Below are 23,586 nucleotides of genomic sequence, written 5' to 3'. Positions count from 1 at the left end.
TGTCTATCTTAATAATATCCCAAGCTTGCTATTGTCACTGTTGAAATATAATATCTTTATTATTATTAATATTTATATTAGGATTTTGTTAGGGGCTTCGCGTCCTTATAAATATAGTAGTAAGTTATATCAGATTTACTAAGTGAAAAAAATAAGACTTTTTAGCTTATCAAACTCTTCAAGTTGGTATCAAGAGCCGAACCTCTTTGTCTTCCTTGTCTATCATTGGAGCCGTCATCACTCTGTCATTTCCGCAGTTTGCTCCACTGTTCGCAGTTTATTCCGCTGTTCGCAGTTTGCTCCGCTGTAGCAGTTTGTTCCGCTGTCGCAGTTTGCTCCGCTGTCGCAGTTTGCTCCGCTGAATGGTCACTCTTCTCCTGATAAATGTGTTTATCTTATGGTTTATGTTGATGATATTGTCATTACAGGAAATGATGTCACTAAAATTTCTCAATTAAAGAATCATTTGTTCAACCACTTTTAGACTAAAGATCTGGGTTGGCTAAAATATTTTTTTGGTATTGAAGTGACAGAATCAAAGGAAGGTGTCATCATATCATAAAGAAAATATGCTCTTGATATTTTGGAGGAAACAAGCCTGACAAATTACAAGCCCATTGGTAGTCATATGGACTTAAATCAAAAGTTAATGAAACACCAAGGTGAACTTTTCTCAGATCCGGAGAGATATAGAAGGCTAGTTGAAAAACTCATATATCTTAAAAAAGTAATGCAATTGAATGCGAAACATTCTTTATATTTAAATTTGATGGTGTTCAAGGTGTATGTACAAAGGAGACCATATGTTGCTTATATAACACTAGAAGATGAAGTAAGTGGAGAAAACTAAAGGATGTGAGACTTGGAAGCCTACAAGTCTGGACAACATGTCTCAAGGTTGTTTTAAGTCCCACATATCTTAATTCTACAACCTTCTAAGGGTATATATGTTACCCAACTACTCTAAAGATCAAAACTAAAAGGCTTAATACCTTATTTTGTCTCCAATTTCGCTCGAAAATGTCAAATTAGTCCATTTAAAAAATGCGTCAATTACGTCCTCACTTAATAAAATTTGCTTTTTCTCTCTCTTCTACTTTTTCTCTACAACGCAACAACTTTTTTCTCTCTTCTACTATTTTTCTTCTTTCTCTTCTACCAATTATACAATATTTAAAATAGGACCACCTTTGTTTTGTTAACTAATTTGTTTTAAAAATATTATAATAATAGTTTGTAGGATATGAAATTTGGAAGAACTTGTCTAAGTTTTTTTAAGTTTATTTTTCCTTCTAAAATATTATAATCAATGTTAAATTTGGAACAACTTGTCTAAGCTTATTTTCATTTTATTTTCTTTCAAGGAAAGTTCTTGAAGTATAAATTCTAAAATATGGTATGACATGAAAGCACTTATTGATATAAATGCTATTCAATTATAAGCATGCAACTAAGAGATTATGGTATATTTTATAAGTATAAACCTCTATGCACACAATCCAATCCAAAATCCTAATTTGATTAACAGAATTTTAACATAATGAGTTTTTTTAACTAAACTTAATTAATTGAATTGTAGTAGTTGTTGTGGCATGAATATCAAGAGTATGATACACAAAATAAGGACATTCACAAATAACAAAACCTTTTAACCTTTGATTGTAAAGAAAAGAAAGGAACATACAATGATTGGTAAATGATAAAAATATAAAAACAGGCTCCTCAGAAAAGGACACCTAAAAAAACAACTGTGGCTTCATTTTTTCTCCCACTAGATTAATCAATTTCCAAATTTGTACAACTTCTCAACCGTCTTCCTGTATTTTGTACAACACAACACAAACAAACTTTTATTAGAGACATGCAAAATCCTCAAAAGTTAAAAGTTTTCAAATATAGATATCAATGTTGTTGTCACCTTCTTGATTGCTCCATAGCTGTGCTGCTTGTGGGTTTAGTGGTGAACTAATTTTTGGCTCTAAGTTTAAGAAAAACAAAAGTTAGAAGAAGAAAAAATAAAACAAATAGTATGAGTAAGCATTAACCATTAAGAGACTTCTCAAATTACCTCCAAGCAGACTTTGGATAGATATAAGAATTGTTCTGACATCATATGCAGATGACCATTTATCCTACATAAGCAAAGTAAAACAATAAAAAACACACATCAAAATATAATGGCAGCATCATTGGGAAAAGAGAGAGACAACTTATACTCTGTGCCTTCAAACACAATATCTTTGCTTCCACTTTGTTCCTTTCCAGAAAAATATGTTGTCCTCTTCCGGAAATGTAGATATCCCAGAATCTCCACTCATCTAACACAATTAACCCACAAAAAAAGTAATGGAACAAAACATGAACTTGGTCTCTCAAATACTATTCTACCTCCTATACTAATAATTTCGGAGTAATTAAATTAAATCATATACATAATTCTGAGTATTGGATATCTATCTGATCAGTCTCCAAGTTGGAATCTTTTATCAACATTCTGTATCAGTTTGATGGGTTACTTGCCATGAATGTTAATTCTTGAAAGATTATTTATGAATCTGTTTGATACTCACTACAGACAGTACAAGAAGAAATTGAAGGTATTTCTAAACAGTAACATAACAAAAGAGAGCAAACAAGAATAATGAAAAAGAACCTTCTGAGAACAGATTAAGAATAAACTGTCTTGGTAGGAGGAAGAGGCTGCTTTAACATAACAAAAGAGAGCAAACAAGAATAATGAAAAAGAACCTTCTGAGAACAGATTAAGAATAAACTGTCTTGGTAGGAGGAAGAGGCTGCTTTGAGGAAGAAATGTTGTTGGGTTGAGCAGATTCATTGTTGCCATGAATGGTGTTAGTAGCCATATTGAGCGAATGGAATGAATGAAAAGAATAAATAAATAACCCTTGATTTGCATAAAGAAGAAGATGAAGGAAGACACAGGTAGCAGTGTTCTCAATATGAATCTTCCTTCTTGCAAAGGGTTATGAGAAGAAGAAGTTGTGATGGCTACTGAATGAGAAAAAGTGTGACTTTAAAGGTTGTACTAGCCGTTGGGGATTTCACCAAACCCTACATGCACAATAGTTCAATAGTTCAAATTTAAACGTTTAGTGGCACAAAACATCAGAACACGACGACTAGTACTAACTACACCCTATTTTGTTTTCCTTTTGGCACAAAAGGTCTGAAGTATTAGTTAACAAAGGTCCTCTTTTAAATATTGTATAATTGGTAGAAGAGAGAGAAGAAGAATAATAGAAGAGAGAAAAAAAGCTGTTGCGTTGCACAGAAAAAGCAGAAAAAGTAGAAAAAGTAGAAAAAGTAGAAAAAGTAGAAAAAGCAGAAAAAGTAGAAAAAGTAGAAAAAGTAGAAGAGAGAGAAAAATAATTAACGCCGTTTATACGGATTTAACGGAAGGGATTTCATTGATGTAAATTTTATTAAGTAAGGACCTAATTGACGCACTTTTTAAAGGATGAACTAATTTGACATTTTCGAGCGAAACTGGAGACAAAATAGGATATTAAGCCAAAATAAAACTATACATGAGATAACTTGCAATACAAGCAACTAAAAGGAAAAGAAGCTTATTTATTCTTTTTTCTTTTAAGTCCAAGCTATGTGAAGTCCGACATTGTTTGCACCTTAAAGAAAAGAAGAATATATAAGCTTCTTTACAACCAAACTAAGAGAAAGAAAATATAAACTAGAATGGGCAAAATACAAGCCTAAGAAAAACCTATGGTATTCTTTTTATGCTTCTTGTCACTCTTTAAATTCTTCATTCTTGCTCTATCTATTATCATATCATTCCCCCAGGTTAGAGAGGATTTTTCGACCTCGAATCTTGAAAAACCTGCAAAAAAGAGAGATTAGTGACTTATTTCTTTTGTAATCCAATAAAACTCCTCCTGGATCAAATGTTAATCTACATAAAGCATCAAACATTTTATAAATGAATTTATGTTTTCCAAACAAGTTATATAGATAAGTAATACTAGAAGAAAGATTCCTTAGTTTTTTATTGTATTTATTGGTGAAAACTAAGAGACCTATTTTAGAAAAAAAATTATTTTTGTCTTAGTTGAATGTAACCAAAGGCCTAACATGAATTCAAGATGTGCTTTGAAAAATAGTTATTGAAGAGTTGGAAATAAGAAAAAAGGGAGAGAGGGGGGTGGAGAGATTTGTACAAAATACTTTTGGAATAAGAAAGAAAACTTAGTAAAAGGAGAAAAGTAGAAGGATTGAAAAACTCCCTTGTCATGGTGTGGATCCATTTGAATGATAGGAGGGAAATGTGTCTTCTGCATTCCTCTCACAAGTTCTTCTTTTCTTTCTTTTCTCTCACCTCTCTTTCTTTTCTCTCATATTCTCTTTTTACTCTCTCCTCGCTTTTTTTCCTCTCATTTTCTTCTTTTACTCTCTCCTCTTTTTTATCTTGTAGGTTCTTATTTAAACAATTAAGCATGACCTTCTTCTTTGCATCACTTGATGAGGAAGAAGAGTTATAAGTTGGTGAAGGAAAGGAAGAGGTAGACTCATTAATGATAATTGCTTCACCCTCAATGCACATTGCCTTTTTGTTGGGGCAAATATAAGCTATATGACCATGTCCTAAGCATTTGAAACATTTAATATGACATGGACTAGAAGGCGAAGGATGAGTAAATTTAAGAGAAGGCTTCCTAGAAATATTTTGTGCGAGCTCCTCTAATAATGAGAAATTATAGAATGCATCCCTTAAGGATTTCAAATCTTTATTGTGAATAACTTCTTTTCTCTAGAGTTTCTTTCTTTTATCTTTATGGCTCTATGAACTACATCGTTCAATTTCTCATTATCATGGAATGTAATTAGATCTCGAATGTTTCTATGAAATCCTCTAATAAACCTTGTTATTTTGGTTTGCTCATTTTTAATAGTGTTAGTATGGTGTATAAGCACTTTGAGCTCACAAGCATAATCCTCCACACTTTGTGTACCTTGCGTAAGCCGTTGGAACTTAAGCAAGAGTTCCCTAAAATGGTGAGGAGGTACAAAGCGCGCAATTATAATGTTCTTAAGTTGTTCCGATGTACTCACGAGTGAGGCCATGGTCAAGTTTCTCCTGTTTAGCCATTATTTGGCATATCCCTCTAAAGCTAAACAAACTAACTTTACATGCAAAGAATTATCTATACTATACAAATCAAAAACTTGTTCTACTTTAGCTAGCCATCTAAAAAAATAGAAGGATCTTCTTCTCCATGAAAGGAAGACAATTTGAGCTTGGGAAAAGGCATCATTGGATTTCCACAAGGATGGTCCTCATGGTGCTTCTTAGGCATGCTAAGCATATGAGAAAAAAACTTGTGCTCTTCTCGATGGTCCTTTAACTTGAAAGCCTTATCCATCTTGTTGGTTAGAGCATTAAATTGGTTTTGGATTTGCTTGATAGCTTTCTTCATGTCCTATTTGCTAGTGTACTTCAATGAGTGCTAACTACCTTGAAGGAAGAATACCTTGAACTCATAGACATGTTTATACAAAAAAAAATCACAATAAAAGAGGTTAGAACAACAACAAAAACACACAAAAAACAATAGTACTCTCCTTAGTGTTTGCTCCCAGTTTTGGCCAAAATGAAGGTAAGGATCACTCCACTCGCTTGCAAACTTCACTAAAAATAACATGGTGTAAGTCAGAATTCAGAGCCCTTAAATAGTGAAAAATACAAGTGAAAGGATGTACAATCAACCTACACACATACAAGGACACAATCCAAGAGACATACACTTCAAGAGGCCAAAAATCAAGTGAAAACTATTAAACAAATGATGTAAAAGGAAGCTAGTAAAGCAAGAAAAATTGGCTTAGAAAAATGGAAGCAAACTGAAGTACTAAAAGAGACAAAACAACAAGGAAAATGAAATATTCAAAACAAAGGCACATATGAAAATATTGCAGCAAGAGAATTCACACAAACAAGAGGCAATTACACAAAAAATCTATATGCATACATGAAGAGAAATATCTATAAATGAATGAAAATAATTTGGCATGCTTCAAACCAATATATTTTGTAAACTGATGTAAGTATAAGCTAAAAAGTTGATGCCAAACACACACAAGACTACAAGCAAGTCTTCGCCATATTCAATCCCAAAAGTGATACTTCCACTAGTGCAAAACATACAAGCAGAGCATACACACTTAACTCCTAATTTAATCCATCTCAATTCATTGAGCAATCATGCAAAGGACTCTAGCAAGTGCATCTCAAGATAAAATTTCTAGAAAACTCCTAAAGAGGAATCATATATGACTTAAATCAAAGGCTAAACAGTCAATAAGGACTCAAAACAGATCAGCCAAGATAAGAAATAATAGTTGGAAAAGCAAACAAAAAGAATTTAGAAGCCTACTCATTGGCGATTTTCAAGAGGTGCTTGTTGCTTGTCCTGGAAGGTTCTGTTTGTAGCATTTGTATAACAACTTTTGGACCACTTCTAGGCACTTAATTGAAGTCTTTTGATCAATCTTGAGGTGTTCTTAATGAAGTATAACATTCAGAGGAAACAAACCAGCCAACAAACACATAAACATCAAGCAATTAGTATTAAATAAAAAATAAATAACCAAACAACAAGCAAACTATGGAGTATTGAATGAATTAACACCAAATGAACACAATAAGTGATGGAATTAAGGTAGATAAGCATTGGAAGTTGTTCTTAACATATAAAGTTTCACTCAAATCGGAAACGCAAGATAAAAGCAAAATTGTGTGGTTGAAAAATTAACATGTGCGCTGGCACTGGAGAAGAGCATTAAGCGCTGAGAAAACTATGAAAGTTTCTTTTTCTATCTAACATGCATTCCTAAATTGATCAAACCTAAAGCTCTAGATGCCACATGATATGGAACAACATGCCTAGATAGAAAATACAACTAAGAACTAAAAGAGAACAATTAAGAAATAGAATTAAAAGATTAAAAATGAAAGAGAGAAACGAAAGGAAACTTATGAATTTGGAGACATGCCACTAAGAAGGATCCAAGGTAAATGCCAAGGAGGATCGCCACTTTTTCTTCATAAAATAAGACCCAAATTTAGACTGAGACAAAATTCTATCTTAAAAAATTAAGGGTTAAATATGTTTTTAGTCCTTAAACTATTGGCCGTTTCTGGTTTTCGTCCCTGTTTCAAAGTAAGATACAATTTGGTCCTCATTCTTTTCGAAACGTTCGTTTTAGTCCTCGAAAACTAAACACTATTTAAAAATTTGGTCCTCATTTAGCAACAAATGAGGACTAAAACCAAAATTCCGAGGACTAAAACGAACGTTTCGAAAAGAATGAGGACCAAATTGTACCTTACTTTGAAAGAGGGACGAAAACCAAAAACGGCCAATAGTTTAGGGACTAAAAACATATTTAACCCAAAAATTAATGCAATTGAATGCAAAACACTCTTTATATTCAAATTTGAAGGTGTTCAAGGTGTATGTACAAAGGAGACCTTAGGTTGTTTATATAACACTAGGATATGAAGTAGGTGGTGAAAACTAAAGGATGTGGGACTTGGAGACCTACAAGTCTGGACAACAACTCTCAAGGATGTTTTAAGTCCTAGATCTCTTAATTCTACAACCTCCTAAGGGTATGTAAGTTACCTAACTAGTCTAAAGATTAAAACTAAAACTATACATGAAATAACTTGCAATACAAGCACTAAAAAGAGAAGAGACTTATTTATTCTTCTTTCTTTTAAGTCCAAACTATGTAAAGTCTCACTTGCACCTTAAAAAAACAAGAATATATAAGCTTGTTTACAACCAAATTAAGAGAAAGAAATTAGAAACTAGAATAGGAAAAATACAAGCCTAAGAAAAATCTATGTTATTCATTTTAAGCTTATTGTCACTCTTTAAACTCTATATTCTTGCCCTATGTATGATCATATTAACTAGGGTTATACAAAACTATCGAGCTCAAAGAGAATATATGGTTTCTAAGTCTAAGTTAAACAATATCAAGTGGACATCAATTAAGGTAGATTACAATTGTTTATTTCAATATCATTTGATGTTGTTCATACCAATTATATTGATGTTTTCTTCTTTTGGTTTCTTAGTGTCCAAAAGAAGCCAACGACAATGATTGTGGATATTACATTTGTCATTATATGAAGGAAATTATCACATATTGTAAAGGAGGAACAATTCCAATATATATAAGTTATCTTGATTGTATATATAATTAATTTGTAATAGAATTTTAATTGGCTAATTTTATATTATTTTTCTTTGTTGTAGTATTTTCCTAATTGCAGATGTCAACAAATCAAATCATTGAAGTAGGGAAGATTTGTGTTTTTATCTCATTATAACTGCTTATTAGAGGTTAATATGTTATGCTTGTATATTGCCTTATAAAACTATGTCATTCCTCATGCTAATTTGAATCTAAACATTTCATTTTAATACTTGCATATTGTCTTATAAAACTACACTCGATTGTGGGCAGGAGTGCGTTAAGTAACAAAGTCATGATAAGCCCTAGACTTTGAACGGTTTAAACTACATTTTTAATGGAACTAGACAACCTACAAAGCTATGTCTTACTACCAACATATTAAAAATAGAGACTTATATGCAACATGTTAGAAAGCTATACTTGTTAGCATCACCATTTATTTTTTTTTCCTGTGTTTTGTTTATTTTTATGTATTTCAGAATATTGTTCTCATGTGATACACAAAAGTAATGAGCAAGACTTTTTGTGACCTCTGTCCTTTTCTTATTCTTCTTAATATTTTATGTTTTTTTGTAAACAATTGCCATTTACTAAATTAGAGCGTGTTGAACGAAAAATTAAATAAATTAAAAAAAATATTAGAACCAATAGACAACACTTATTTGAAAAAGTGTTGTCTATTGAAGTACAATTCATACTGATATAGATATTTTTTTTAAGAAGCATTGTCTTTCAAAATATCATTAGATAGTGCTTGTGTTCACAACCGATGTCTATTGAATGTCATTAAATAATGCTTTTTTACAAGCTGTATCTGTTAATAAACATTGCTCTAATAGACACCACCTAAAAAGCGTTATCTATTTGTTGATAGGAGAAGCACTATGATAGCTGAACCCAATTCCTGTGATAGTTGTTTTTGATGATGGCAACACATTGATAATGAAAACACATGGAATATGTACTGTGATATATGTCATATGTTGTATGTGTTTATGATTATTGTGAAATATGCACATATTGTGATTGTCACATGTGTTGGACATATAATATGTTGATTGTTGCATTTAGTAAAGTGATCATATTTGTGTATGCATACTGTATGTTTTGGTGATAAGGAAAGCATATGCACAAAAGCATATATGTGTAACTAAATCGATTAAAGAGGTGTGATAATCAATTCAGGTTATCAAACAACTTGTGTTTTTAAATTGAATCGATTATATTAATTGGTGTATCGATTAAAACACATGTGTTTGCACATAATTTTTCAAATGTGCTGTGCTGTGAATTAGAAAGAAAAAGTTTTCAAAAATGTGCTAAGTGTTGAAGCTTAATCGATTACATGAATTATGTATTCAATTAAGTTTGTTATTGATTTGAAAACTATTTCATGCTTGTCATAACTGTTTCAACGATCATATTTTTAAATGTGTTGACTAAGCATTAAATGGAAATTGATTGCATTAATTGTGTATTCAGTTAAGGATCTTAATTGGTTATAGATCTATTACAAGTATTTAATGTAACCGATTAGATTAAAAGTGTAATCGATTAAATTGCGTCTGAATTGACTAAAACTATATATAGACGCATTGATTGGATTTCTGTAAGGCAATTGAGATTAACATTTTCATATCTGATTTAGATTGTGCTAAAATTTTTTACAGAGGTGATCACATGCTTTAAGAAATAAGAAATTGAAGTGGTGAACTATTCTCTAAGATTTCTTGAGAAACAAGCTTGACTGATTTGAAGAATGCCAGCTTGTGTGACATGATTTTTAGGTGGATTCCTGGCATATCGACTGCAGTCCAGACAAACAAATCTTTGTTCTTTTTCAACTCTGCACCTATCGACCTAGCTTGGTCTTCTTCCAGCTCACTACCGATGGTAGTAACCTGTTCCTCCTTCCACCCAAGGCTGAAAGGCCTTGTTTCTCCCATTGGTTACATCCGATCGTTAGTATTAGTTCTCGGATCTAGATCCGCCATGGCTACCTCCGATCGTTTTCTCCTCTGCCGATTAGATAGATCAGATGAAGATGGCTGAACCTTCAGCCCGACCACATAACATTCTCTGGCAATCCTCTGGTCGGATCGAACGGTGCAAATGGTTCCATTGTCCGATGGAAATTTGAGTGTGAGGTGAGGCGTGGAAACGATCGCTTCGAACGCATTCCAACATGGTCGGCCCAACAACACATTATACGATGTGTTTGCCTCTACCAGTAAAAACCTGGTCTTCAACTCTTTATTCCGCTCAGTTCCCAGGCAAGTCCTCAGATCTACATATCCCCTCGTATCCACTCTCTCCCCCGAAAATCCTACTATCTGCTCGTTATACGGGGCTATCAGGTCCTCGGATATGTCCATCTGTTGGAACGTCTTCCAGTAAAGAATGTTAACAGAACTGCCTTGATCCACCAACACCTTCCCCACGCTGTATCGAGCAATTACAGCTGTTATCACCATCGGATCATCTTGATCCGGATCAGGAGCATGAAAATCTTCATCGGTGAATGTGATTGGCGGCATGGAGCGCTTCCTCACATCCACCCGGGAAACACTCTTGAGCTCCCTCAAATTTCTCTTCCTCGCCGATGCCAACGACCCTCCAGCAAAACCTCCCGAGATAGTGTTTATCGTGCCACGCAGTGATCGGTCATGGCTACGACTTCTACTCCGCCTCCGATCCGGGCGCCAGTCATCTCTCCTATCACTTCGTTCCACCTTCGTTCTCCGGGGTGGGCTTCTCGCCCGTGGTGGGCTTCTCGCCCTCCGCTCCTCCTTCACAAACTTTTTTAGGTGACCCGCCCGGATTAGTTCTTCCACCTTATCCTTAAACACCGTACAGTCATCGGTGTTATGCCCTATGTTTAGATGATAGGCGCAATGTTTACTTCCGTCCGCCTTGGGTGACGACCGAGAAGGTCTTACCCGAATCAGGTCTGCACTCAAAGCTTCTTCCAAAACTCTAGCCCTTGGCATATTCAACGGGGTGTATCTTTCGAACCTACCCCCTTCGGACCATCTCTGTACTTTTGGCCTTTTGACCGCTCGCCAGGTACGAACGATTTTTTACCTTCCTTCTTCTCCTACCCTGAGGTCGAGCTCTACTCCTGTTGTCGCCTCTGAACCGCCCTCATCTCTTCTATTCTGATGAACCATGTGGCTCTCTTTTGCAACTCGTCCAAGGTTAAAGGGGGTTCTGCAAATAAGTTATTGGCGAAAGGGGAGGGCTCAAAAATCGGTGGCCAGAGTGCTGATGGTAAACTTCTTACCCACTCCCCTCACTTGTCGAGCGGTTATGTTAAACCGGTCCATAAAGTCTCGAAGACTTTCTCCCTTCTCTTGTTTTATGTTGGTCAACTCCAAATACGTCAAGTTTCGAGCTCTACCCGCCGAAAACTGCCGCTCGAACATGTCCCTCAGGGTGGCGAAATTACTAATGGTTCGAGGTCTCAACGAATGAAACCATGCTAAGGCTTCTCCCTTAATCGATAAGGAAAAAACCCTGCACCACACATTTTCACTGGGGAAGTAAATGGTCATGGCGTCGACGAAGGACCTCAAATGCTCCTCCGGATCACCTGACCCATCATACTTCTCTACGATCGGGAACGCCCTCTACGGGATCTGTTCCTCCATGACCACCGCTGTGAACGGATGCAGAGCTCTCGCTCGGCCGGCTGGGACCGGGCGATTGGCGGTCTGATGTGAGCCAACATCACTCTGATCCTCCCCGTGATAATGACTGTCATGGGTAGGATCTGTGTCTTCCTCCGAATCCGGCATTGTCTCCAGCATCTCAACGATAGGTGGTGTCGGGGCGCGTGCAGAAGATTGACGGTTAGCTTGTGCCCCTCTAGCCGCATCACGCTCACCCCTAAGGGTCTCGATCTCTGCCTGCATCGCCTCCATCCTTCTTCTCATCTCCTGCATAAACACTGCCGGGTCCTGCTCCATCCTTATGGTCTTAGTAGGTTGTCCTCAACAATCCTCGGCCCCACGGTGGGCGCCAAAATGTTTCTGCTGAAAGGGACCGAGGGAAACTCTTGCTGCTCCCGTTCGGAAATGCTCCTCTACTGCCGACCAGTCCTTCTCCTTCACTCCTAAATCCTCTCAGTGTCCAAGTGGGGTGACCTGCAGGAAACACTCCGACGCTTAAGTCAGAATTTATCCTTGCAAGTCTAATGAACATCAATCAGAAATCAGAGAGATTACCTTCTCCATCGTTTGTTATTTATATGGTTTCAAAGAATCTTATCCATTAATTTACCTCTTAATGACGATCAATGCCCACCTTAACTGCCCGACACTAACCGTTACACTATTAATTACGCATTCATGGTTATTCAAAAGTTGTCTCCAGCCAACGGCTAGGAAGTTTCTATCACCTTCATGTGCCCGATCGGTCCAATTGGTCGGTCAACCCTGCGTGCTCAATAAAACAAGTATGCCCGATCGGCTGACCCTACTCGGTCGTAACAATTTGGTTTTTCGGTTGCCATTGAACTTGCATTCATAACCAATGCCCACAAAATCGTTAGGTTTCGACAAAGAACAAAACGTCTATAGTGGAGATTAGGTTAGTGTTCGACCACTTCGACTTACCAAAAACTAACAACACAGCCACAACGCACAAGAGAAATATGGTAGAGGGCTTCAACGGCGCACAAACACAACGCACAAGACACCCACAACAATGCCAAGAAAAATGGCACAACGCGAGAAAGATAGACAGATGAGCGAGAGAGAGTGATGTGAGAGTGATGAGAGAACAAGAGAGAGATGAGCAAGAGAGAGTGATATGAGAGTGAGTGATACGAGAGTGATGAGAGAACGAGAGAGACAAGAACGTACAGAGAGTGATACCACAGTGATGAGAGAAGGAGAGAACGAAACCGTACCAATGCCAATCAAACTAACCGCGAAACTGAAATTCCAATTCTTTTTGCTTCCAAATATGCCCCTGCCTCATTATAAAAAACTTAATTCATGCTTTTAAACTTCGGCTAATTGACAACTGCCACGTGGCGTTGTCAAAATTGTGTCAAACATTTTGTTGTTAAAGAAATATTTTCCTATTTTAAAATAGTGCACAAGTAATATTTTTCGACCAAATTGATACATTTATGTTATTTTTTTTCTGAATCTGTCTATGTTTATAATTTTAATTAAAACTGACATCACTGTGAATTCCCCAATACTAAATCTAACAGTAAAATATAAGAAATTCAAGAAAATGGAAAGAGACGCAACAAACAATAAAAAAATTAACATTTTAATATACAATAAATTATAACTTGTTTAAAATTTTTTTCTTATAAAATCTGTGCATTAGAACTCCTTACTTTGAAATACAAAGTCTACCTAGGGAGAAAATTATTTGTTGAGATTATAAGTCATAAATCATATATAAGTTAAAACTTACATGTTAGAACGCTAAGAACTTTGTCAACATGGATAGTTGAGATGAGAATATTTTATTAATTACATATGTATTTTTACTGTAGTACAAAATATTATATAATTACTTTTTTTTAATTTAATTCCGATTTGTAGTTGTAAAATACTAAATATGTAGTATTTGTATAGAAATTGATAGCCGAAAGTTTCTTTGATTGGAAGTGTCACAATTGTTTTTTTTTTCCTTGATTTTCAGAAACATACACATGATTCACTGACATCAAAAGAAGTTCATGTGTGGGTCTTACAACATGTTAAATGATATGAGTTCAAGCGTTACCTGAAATGTAATTTAACATAAAAAAAATGTTTCACAAAAATAGATTAAATGACTATATTTATTACTTTTAAAATTTAAAAATCAAACTTTATTAAAATTTAAAACATAAAAAAATTTCAATTTTACTTAATTTATATTTCATTTTAATTTTCATAAAAGTTGTTAGGTAGTTAAACAATTTTTTTATGCTTATCCAAAGTCCACACCCGCATGAAAAAAGTGAAACAACTATTTTAAATAAATTAAAAATAAGATTTTTGGTGGATTCAATTGAGATTTCAAAATATATTTTCAAATTAAAAAGTTGTATAGATTTTAAAAGGTCTTACAAGAATTCAATGAGTTTTTTATTGATTTTTTTATGACTTGGATTTTAAAAGATTAGTAAAATCATAAGATTTAAAAAAAATACGAATTTAAAATCAATTTAAAGTATTAATGCATTTTAAAAAAATCATAAGAATGTTGTATTTTAGATTTTACAATTAAATGTATCTTTACCTATTATTCTATTCTACAAAATTCTGTGGATCACAATACATTTTATACTAATTAGTAATTTTGAAAACAATGTAAAAAAAAGTGCATGATCAGTATAACTATATATCTCAAGCAGAACATGTGAACAAAACATTTCAAAATAACTATTAAAGTAAGATATACAACGTATAAATAATAAAATTTGGATTAGAAATATAATATCAATACATAACTAATTAATTTTTTTCTTGTCGACCTCATGATATTTAGTATACATATATCTATGTTATAGTAGCTCTTTGACTTCTTGGTGTTGTTTGTTGTAAATCTTATAAACAACTAATTATCATATAATTATAATTAATAATAATAGTAATAATAATTTATCACACTACCATACGTGAACAAGAAATTGAAAAATATAATTAAAAATTTAGTTGTAAAATGAAAAAAGAAATAAAAGAAATATAAACCTGTGTTTGTAGATAAATTTGTAGATTAACTTTGCAGCATGAAACAACATCAACAAGCCCTGCATTAACATTTCATTTTTTAACCTCATTAACATATTATAGTATTGTAGAAATTGCTTACATGCATTTGGGTCAGTCATAGTTTTAAGTAAATTATACAAAATCCGTGTATGTATATGTTGTCAGGTGGTTTATCAAATATATCAATACACTTCTCTGGTATTACTATAGCTTTGGGTATAACAACTAAAGATTGTTACCTTGGACGTTTTTAGTCGTTCCAGTTAGTATCGCTTCAATAGCGTTAATAAAAATAAATTTAGAATCAGGGAATTCTTTATTGAAACGATCAACTAATGATTTAAGCTCGTCATTGAAAGTGACCACTGCATCATTTTCGTCTTTACACATAGTGATCCAGGTGTTCCACGTGCAGAAATTTCTCCTGGAATGCAGCCTATGTGGAGTATAGAGGTGTCAATTTGACACCCGGGGGCAGTCTTAACCCACTCTTGAAAAAGTCCCCTCTTAAGAAGTCTCTTAAGGTGGGTTTAGTCCACTAAATTTTTTTTGAAAACTAAACTTCAACATTCTTAATAGTAACTATTAAAAGGTAATTGATTTCTTATTTCAAATTATTAAATAAAACTAACTAATTATAGTATAATAGAATATTTAATATTCAAAATAACCACTTTTTTAAATAATTAAAAACAATTGCAAACCACACACTTAATTTTATACAACTAAATAGTATTACAAATTTATTTTACTAAAATATTATAAAAATGCTTTATTTTGTTGTCAATTTTAATAAAATTATGTCTTATGTTGCAGACACCAATTATTAGAAAATTATATATAATTAGTAATATCAAAATAACTCTAAAGAGAGATAATAACATATTAATTTGATTTAATATTTGCACTGCTTTCACAGTTCTTAAAAAGAATCACTGTTTTGTTTCCTCGACTTCTAAAATATCACTTAATCTGCTTTTAATTATTTAAAATTAAAAATAATTCAAAAATTTATTATCTAAATTTTTTTGATCAAAAATAGTATTAATATTTTATGTGTAAGTTAAACTTATGTTTTATTTTGTTTTTTTCTCTCTGATAATCTTTTCTCAAAATCACCATAAGATATATTATAAAAAGAAAGTTAATTTCTTAAAAATTTATAAAAAAATAAAATTTTAAATAGACCTAAAGTACTAAAGAATGACAAATGTTATAGTGTTTCAATTCTTTAACTAACACATTAAATAATTTATTTTTAACTTTCAATTAGAACACATAACATAAATGTATGTTTATGTTTATGTTTATATTTATGTTATGATATTTAAAATGTAAACATTTTGAGTGAGTAGTAAGACGAGATTGAATTCTATGGACGAATACAACTTTAGTCTGCACAGGTTTATGAGTTTTTTCTTTTTATATATTATTTTTGTTATGAACATGATTTGTTTAGTATAAAATGAAAAAGAAAATCATTTATATTTAATTTCTTTTTCAATAACTTTCTAAGAAAATAAAGAAGCCTATTTTTTTTTAAATTAAGAGCTTCAATTAGAGAAAATCTTCTCTTAAATTTCAATTAGGATAATTTTAGATAAAAAGTTAATTTCTTACTTATAACTTAAAAAAAAGTGAAATTAAATATTTAAATTTTAAATTTATAAAATGATCCTTTAATTATATACTCAGAGAATCTAACTCAATAAATATTGTCATTTTGCTTTTGCTTCTTGATTTTAGAACTCTCCTCTTATAAAAAATTCAATTTATTTTCTATAGTAACTATTTTTGTAACAAATTAGGAATTAATTATATTTTTTCTTGTATTCAAAATGAACACTTTTTCTAAAAAAAGTGTCCATGGGTTGGCCCTGACTCACAGGGTTTTTGAAGATATTTTGGCCCCGTGGGCTTTTTCTACGAGGAGCTTGTTGGTCCTTGGATTTTTTTGGCCCCAACCCACGTGGGTTAGGGCCAAACCATGTAAGGAGGCCAAATTGACAAGTCTATATCAATATCTATATTCATAAATGAAGTAAAAATTTATACTTATCATTATCTCATATCTAAAATCTTATCTAAAATATAAAAGATATACGTCTTATCCACATCTCACTTAATAACAGATATATTCATATATATTCATATATATATATATATATATATATATATATATATATATATATATATATATATATATATATATGCATATGCATATACTCACTCTAGTGTTTCCATATTAATTAATTAAATTTTATTAAAAATAAAAATAAGAACTTAATATTATCAATTAATCAATATTGAAAGAATGTATTCGTTGTCAAATATTTAGAAATACAAATAACAGTTAGATAATAGTAAAATGATTATGTAAAATATTATGAAATTACACATAAATAAAATTTCATAACAACTAAAACAATAGTTAATTTTGAAAACAACAATAAAACAAAGTTTATGAAATTAAAAAATATTTTTAAAACCTTATAAAAGAAAAATAAATATTTAAGTTTAAAAATATTTTAGATGTTCCTTTCTTTCTTTCTCAAGGAAATCTATTATTTTATACATTAGTAAAGACTATAATATTAGACGTCGGCTCTCATAGAATCAGACGTCAAATGGTCTACATATAGAATCAAAAAGTCACTATTTTATTATCTTTAAACATCACTTGTAGAAGGAGTCGACGTCTATTATACAATAAACGTCAGATCCGCTTTCCGGGACATCAATAAGATGTGAAAATATCCCAGTAGCGCCAAAATGGATTTTTTTAGCAATTAGATGTCGGTTGTGGAGGGGGCTGGCGTTAAATGCCCTTTTAAATCCCAAAAACTCAGAATGCGAGTCTCACTTTCTTTCGCATTTTCGTTTAGGTTTTTGTTTCGTTCGTGTTCAGAATTGCTGCTGCAAGGTATGTTTGATTGATTTTCTTCAAGTTAATTTATTTTGCACCGATTAACTTTAGTTTGCACTGATTAAATTTCATTTGCACCGATTAATTTTGGCTTATGATGTAGTTTTGTGCACGAGTTCACAGATTTCGGGGACAACATTGAGTGATGATTCTCCATTGCTTGAAACTCATAGTATATGCAATTTTTTGATGTGCTGGAATCATTTTTTTATTTCAAGTGTGGTAATGTTGTAAAAAAAAAGAAATGGACGTCGGTTAGGAGGGGTTCTACGTCAAATTGACGTCCGAAAAGGGGATTCAACGTTAAAATTGACGCCTCCCAATAAAATGTCGGATCTAGATTGGACGTGGAACGTCGAAAATAACATAAGAGGTTCTTTTTGCAGTAATGATTCATTCCAAAAATTATGAACCATTCATCCTATGTGTTTTATCTTTAATTATAGTTAATGTGAACATAGTAGGCTTAAATCTTAAGTTGAAGATAGTATTGCGTGCTACTTTAGCTGAGAGTGATTAGTCGGTCGTGGGACATAATGCGTGACATGCGTGAGTACGTAGTGGAAGTTTTAGGTGTGATAAATTATGCATGGATAAATAATTAATGACTGATAAATCTTTTTTTAATTGAGTAATTTTAAAATTTTTTTTGAAACAGAAAAATGAAAGTGTATTTGAATTAATAATTGAGAATAACATAAACTTGTATTTGATATTCTACCTATAAATCATCTTAGGTTTCTCTTCTTATGGAAATAAAAGAAAGAAAACATGAATAATTGCGTAAAGATTATGATCCGTAATTTTAATTACATTTTCTTAAATTTCAATATTTTAATTTAGTCTCTCAATAATTTAAAATATTATTTATAATCGTTATATATGTCTTTAACCACAATTAGTTATTATATATATATATATATATATATATATATATATATATATATATATATATATATAAATGTCCAATTTGCTAATAAAATGAAAATAGGGCTGTTACAAACATTCTCAAACAGTATAGAACGTGTACACTTTTGTCTTAGAAGGTTTTTCTCTGTTTATCACGGTTATCATGCAAAAAATAAACAAATTAGCTTTTCCATCTTGGGATAGAAAGAGAATCTTTTGTTTCATTATGATTAAAAATGACATTGATTATTCAGGAATGCTTGAATAGGTTATATATTATAGTTATCGTTTTAAAAAAGCTTAGTAACGTGAAACTCGTTTTGAATTGGCTTAATACCTTATTTTGTCCCCAGTTTCGCTCGAAAATGTTAAATTAGTCAATCCTTTAAAAAGTGCGTCAATTACGTCCTCACTTAATAAAATTTGCATCAATAAAATCTCTTCCGTTAAATTCGTACAAACGACGTTAACTATTTTTCTCTTCTACTTAATAAAATAGTTAACGCCGTTTGTACGAATTTAACGGAAGGGATTTCATTGATGCAAATTTTATTAAGTGAGGACGTAATTGACGCACTTTTTAAAGGATGGACTAATTTGACATTTTCGAATGAAACTGGGGACAAAATAGGGTATTAAGCCTTTTGAATTTGAGTGGTCCCATCCTCCAATAAAAGTCGGAAAAAAATGGCCCAACTTCATTGGTTGTGTTGTTTGTATCTCTCTATAGCCATGGCCCCTTCACATCAACTCTACAGTCAATTTCCAAATAACACACTGTACATTATATCACATTACCGAAAAGTATTGGAAACGCACTGATTAACATCTTCACCTCACACTATAAATGTACCAAATTATGTTGATACATCTCACAAGTGTCTCTCTATCTATCTATACTTTTTGGTCATGGCACTGCATTTCGAGTCCTGCATTTTTTCTTCCAAACCTCAAATTGTTGCACCAAACTCTCAACTTTCTCGATATCACAACCCTGCCAAACCTGATGCTCTTCACTTCACCAACAAATGGAACTTTGTTCAAGAGGAAAGCTCTAACACACAACTATATAAAACGGTACGTAGGTCAAACTTAGATTATTTTTAATTAGATTATTTTTAATCTTCTTCGTCGAACCTGAAAATGATAACCAGATCGATCACACACACAAAAAAAAACACAATCATATATATTCCATGCATGAAGGGTTGAAGTGATTATGTCGTTTCCATGGCAGGGAAATCTGAGCACGAATCTCTCGGAGAAAGTGGAGGTGGTGAAGAATGAAGTTTGGAAAACTGTGGATGAAAGCTCATTCGAAGGTTTGTGCATGATTGATGTAATGCAACGCTTAAATATTGATTACCACTTCCAAGACGAAATTGAAACATTCCTAGAGAGGCAATATACGAATTACCGTAGTGTTGGGAGTGGTTATGGTAATCATATTCATGAGATTGCACTTCGATTCAGGCTATTCAGACAACATGGTTACTTTGAGCCCGCAGGTTAGTTCCACTTACCTTTATATTTCCACCTGTCTACATGTTCATCCACTCATTCCTATACCCCACTTACACTTACATGCTAAAACCCACATACATGTCCGCCAAGAAATTATTACCTATGTATTGATATTTAAAGAAACAATCATCATAGTTTGATAACCATTAAATTTTTATATTTATTTCACATTATTTTTTATTTTTTTAGTTTCTTCTTTTTTTTAAAAAAATATATTTCTTTATAACTATTTTATTTTTATATTATATGCTAAATAAATGTAAAAATATGTCATTTTATTATACCTTTAAACAAAATTTTCTGAGTCCTAAAGATTTTGAAACTAACACACTTAATAAATGAGAAAATTTTCTAATCCTGCAAAACCAAGGGCACAGTTTTTATTCATTCATTTATTTATTTTCTTCTTTCTCTTCCATGCTGCTGAAGCAAACATGGTTGCTTTCCCTTTTGGTATTATTTGAAGGCTAAAATGTTTGTTTATTGGAAACTTCACAGAGGTGTTTGAAAAGTTGACCAACAAGGAGAGAGAAATCAGGCCAGAACTTAGTGAAAATATAAAGGGAATGGTAGACATATATGAAGCTTCACAGTTAGCCGTAGCAGGGGAAGATATACTTGCTGAAGCAGAAATATTTAGTGGCAAGGTCCTAAAGGAAAAGGTAGATTCCATCGACAGTCACGGAGATCAGTTTGTAAAGAGAACCTTAGAACACCCTTTTCACAAAAGCTTGCCCTTGTTTACCGCTAGAAAGTTCTTGGGCGATTTCCATGACAAGAATCTATGGCTAAGTTCCTTTCGAGAGATTGCAAAAATGGATTTCAGTTTGCTACAGTTCTCGTACCATCGTGAGATTGGTCAAATTACGAAGTATGATGGATGTTTAATTCAATTATTGAACTAAGCTATCTTGTTATGATGATCAGTCCTTACAGTTCAATCATTTTTGCAGATGGTGGACCGAGCTTGGTTTAGCCAACGAGTTAGTGTATGCGAGAAACCAACCCCTTAAATGGTACATTTGGTCGTTGGCATGCTTCTCGGATCGTAGTTTCTCAGAGGAAAGGATTGAGCTCACAAAACCAATATCTTTGATATACATAATAGATGACATTTTCGATGTTTATGGGACTCTGGACGAGTTAACTCTGTTCACAGAAGCTGTTTGCAGGTGGGTAAATGAAACCACTTATTCACTATAAAAGTTTTCACAGATCAAATTACAGACAAAGATTAATAAAAAACAATGCAGATGGGATATTACAGCCGTTGAACAACTTCCAGATTACATGAAGACGTGTTTCAGTGTCCTCTATAATCTCACAAACGAAATCAGCTCCAAGGTCTATCAGAAGCACGGCTGGAATCCCATACACTCACTACAAAATGCGGTAAGAGAATACCCACATATGGATTATTTTTATATTCAACAGTAAAGACTTAGTTGAAAAAGATTTATGTGAGCTTTTTTTCCTCGAACTTGTAAGAATTTACACAGAAAATAGACGATGGAGATTTTTGGTCTGGTTTATATCTATATATTGAGAATTTGATGAGAATTGAACCTTTACATCTTGATATTCATATGGAATGTAAAAGAGATGGTGATTTTTGTGCAGTGGAAGAGATTGTGCAAAGCCTTCCTAGTTGAAGCAAAATGGTTTGGCTCTGGGAAGTTGCCCAGTGCTGAAGAATACTTAGAGAATGGGATAGTAAGCTCTGGAGTGCACATTGTGATGGTTCACACTTTCTTTCTTTTGGGTGAGGGATTAACCGAGGAAAATGTTGAGATCATAGACGGAAACCCTGACATCATTTCTTCCCCGGCAACAATTCTCCGACTCTGGGATGACTTGGGAAATGCACAGGTAAACAGATTTTATGTGTTGATAGAGTTAACATAGAGGTTATTGTGGTATTATATCATATTATGAATTAGTGATACCACTGGTATTGTTGTAAAGGATGAGAATCAAAAAGGCAATGATGGATCGTACGTGAATTGTCTGATGATGGAAAAGCCAGAGTACACGAGAGAAGTAGCAAGAGAAAGAGTGATGAGTAAGATGAGTGATGCATGGAAGAGCCTGAACCAAGAGTGCTTGTTTCATAAACATTTCCATTCAACATTCACTAAGGCTTCACTGAATCTGGCAAGGATGGTGCCATTGATGTATAGTTACGATGACAGGCAGTCTCTTCCAGAACTGGAGGAGCAAGTCAACTCCTTGCTTTATGATAATTTTCTTTAATTTATAGTAATCCAATAAATCAGTATGTTGGTTTAAGAAGGTTTACTACTTTACCTTAGTTCTATTGAGAACGAGTTTATATGGAAAATAAATACACGTTCAGGTGTTATTTGATTGGAATTAAAACTTATGTAATTCAATATTTCATTAAATGTATTTTGTATGATCATAAATATAAATTTCTAGTTTCTAGCAAGGAAATATGGATATCCCTAAGCTAGATGTTGCTTTCTACCTTATCTCTTGTGTCCCTTTAAATTCTCTATTCACTCAATTAAATCCTTTACCATAATACGTTTCAATCAGACTTGAGCATATCAATTTCTTCCGAAATAGACCTATCACGACATAGCCACAATTAGAGTTAATAATAATTGTCCAATCACTTCTTTTCGATCGTTACCTTTTCGTGCCAACCACACCTTCTTTTCGATCGTTACCTTTTCGTGCCAACCACACCTTCTTTTCGATCGTTACCTTTTCGTGCCAACCACACCTTCTTTTCTTGCCTATAATTATTATCTTTACCTAATCTACTTTCTATCGTCAATAACTAATTAAGAGTCACACATTGAAATAAAATTATTAAACTATCTTAATTTTGTCACTAAAATATTAATTTTATTAAATTGATGAAGGAATAATTATTTTGCTTGATAGTTTCACCACGTAGAATTGAGATGTGCAGAGAAATAGTTGTTATACAATATCCATCGATAAAATATGTTAATAAAATTTATCAATAATATTGAATTGTTATTATCGATGGATTTTTTTTAGTAAGATGATGTTAAATTTTTTGCTTTGATCTTTGACCATCATGATAAAATATGTTGATAAATTCTTCATTAAGTGAAAACTTTAAAATTTGTAATTACTATAGAATTTTGATTAACGATAGTTTTTTTTATTCGTAAAATAAGCATCAAATTTTTTGTCAAATATGAAGAAACATATTTATAAATTAATTAGAGATGTGTGAAAAAAAAAGAACGAAAATGATAA

At 32.7% G+C, this 23,586-nt stretch overlaps 2 protein-coding genes and 1 pseudogene across 2 annotated transcripts; 1 reads left to right on the top strand and 2 right to left on the bottom strand.

The window, feature by feature from the left end:
- Nucleotides 1-1,780: 1,780 nt before the first annotated feature.
- On the bottom strand, nucleotides 1,781-2,864 carry LOC124823669 (ubiquitin-conjugating enzyme E2 20-like; annotated as a pseudogene).
- A 7,329-nt stretch (nucleotides 2,865-10,193) lies between these two features.
- Nucleotides 10,194-11,234, bottom strand: LOC148205737 (uncharacterized). Its single transcript, XM_088105179.1, has one exon. It carries the CDS (start codon nucleotides 11,232-11,234, stop codon nucleotides 10,194-10,196), a length of 1,041 nt encoding a protein of 346 aa, XP_087961305.1.
- An 8,460-nt stretch (nucleotides 11,235-19,694) lies between these two features.
- On the top strand, nucleotides 19,695-22,815 carry LOC124848700 ((3S,6E)-nerolidol synthase 1-like). Its single transcript, XM_088103756.1, has 7 exons — nucleotides 19,695-19,881; nucleotides 20,042-20,312; nucleotides 20,827-21,199; nucleotides 21,282-21,500; nucleotides 21,582-21,720; nucleotides 21,949-22,197; nucleotides 22,294-22,815. The coding sequence occupies exons 1-7, from the start codon at nucleotides 19,714-19,716 to the stop codon at nucleotides 22,579-22,581; spliced, it is 1,707 nt and encodes a 568-aa protein (XP_087959882.1). The 5' UTR covers nucleotides 19,695-19,713; the 3' UTR covers nucleotides 22,582-22,815.
- The last annotated feature ends 771 nt before the right edge of the window (nucleotides 22,816-23,586 follow it).

This window comes from Vigna umbellata, chromosome 1 (assembly GCF_029865625.1).
Source record: "Vigna umbellata cultivar VRB3 chromosome 1, Vumbellata_1.0, whole genome shotgun sequence".
Lineage (NCBI taxonomy): Eukaryota > Viridiplantae > Streptophyta > Magnoliopsida > Fabales > Fabaceae > Vigna > Vigna umbellata.
The sequence above is the reverse complement of the archived record's forward strand: the minus strand, read 5'-3'. Positions and strand labels throughout refer to the sequence as shown.

Coding starts and splice junctions, on each gene's coding strand:
- LOC124848700 (XM_088103756.1), top strand. CDS start 19,714: ATGGCACTGCATTTCGAGTCCTGCATTTTTTCTTCCAAACCTCAAATT. Junction 19,882..20,041: donor ACACACAACTATATAAAACG/GTACGTAGGTCA, acceptor TTTCCATGGCAG/GGAAATCTGAGCACGAATCT. Junction 21,200..21,281: donor GAGATTGGTCAAATTACGAA/GTATGATGGATG, acceptor TCATTTTTGCAG/ATGGTGGACCGAGCTTGGTT.
- LOC148205737 (XM_088105179.1), bottom strand. CDS start 11,234: ATGCCAAGGGCTAGAGTTTTGGAAGAAGCTTTGAGTGCAGACCTGATT.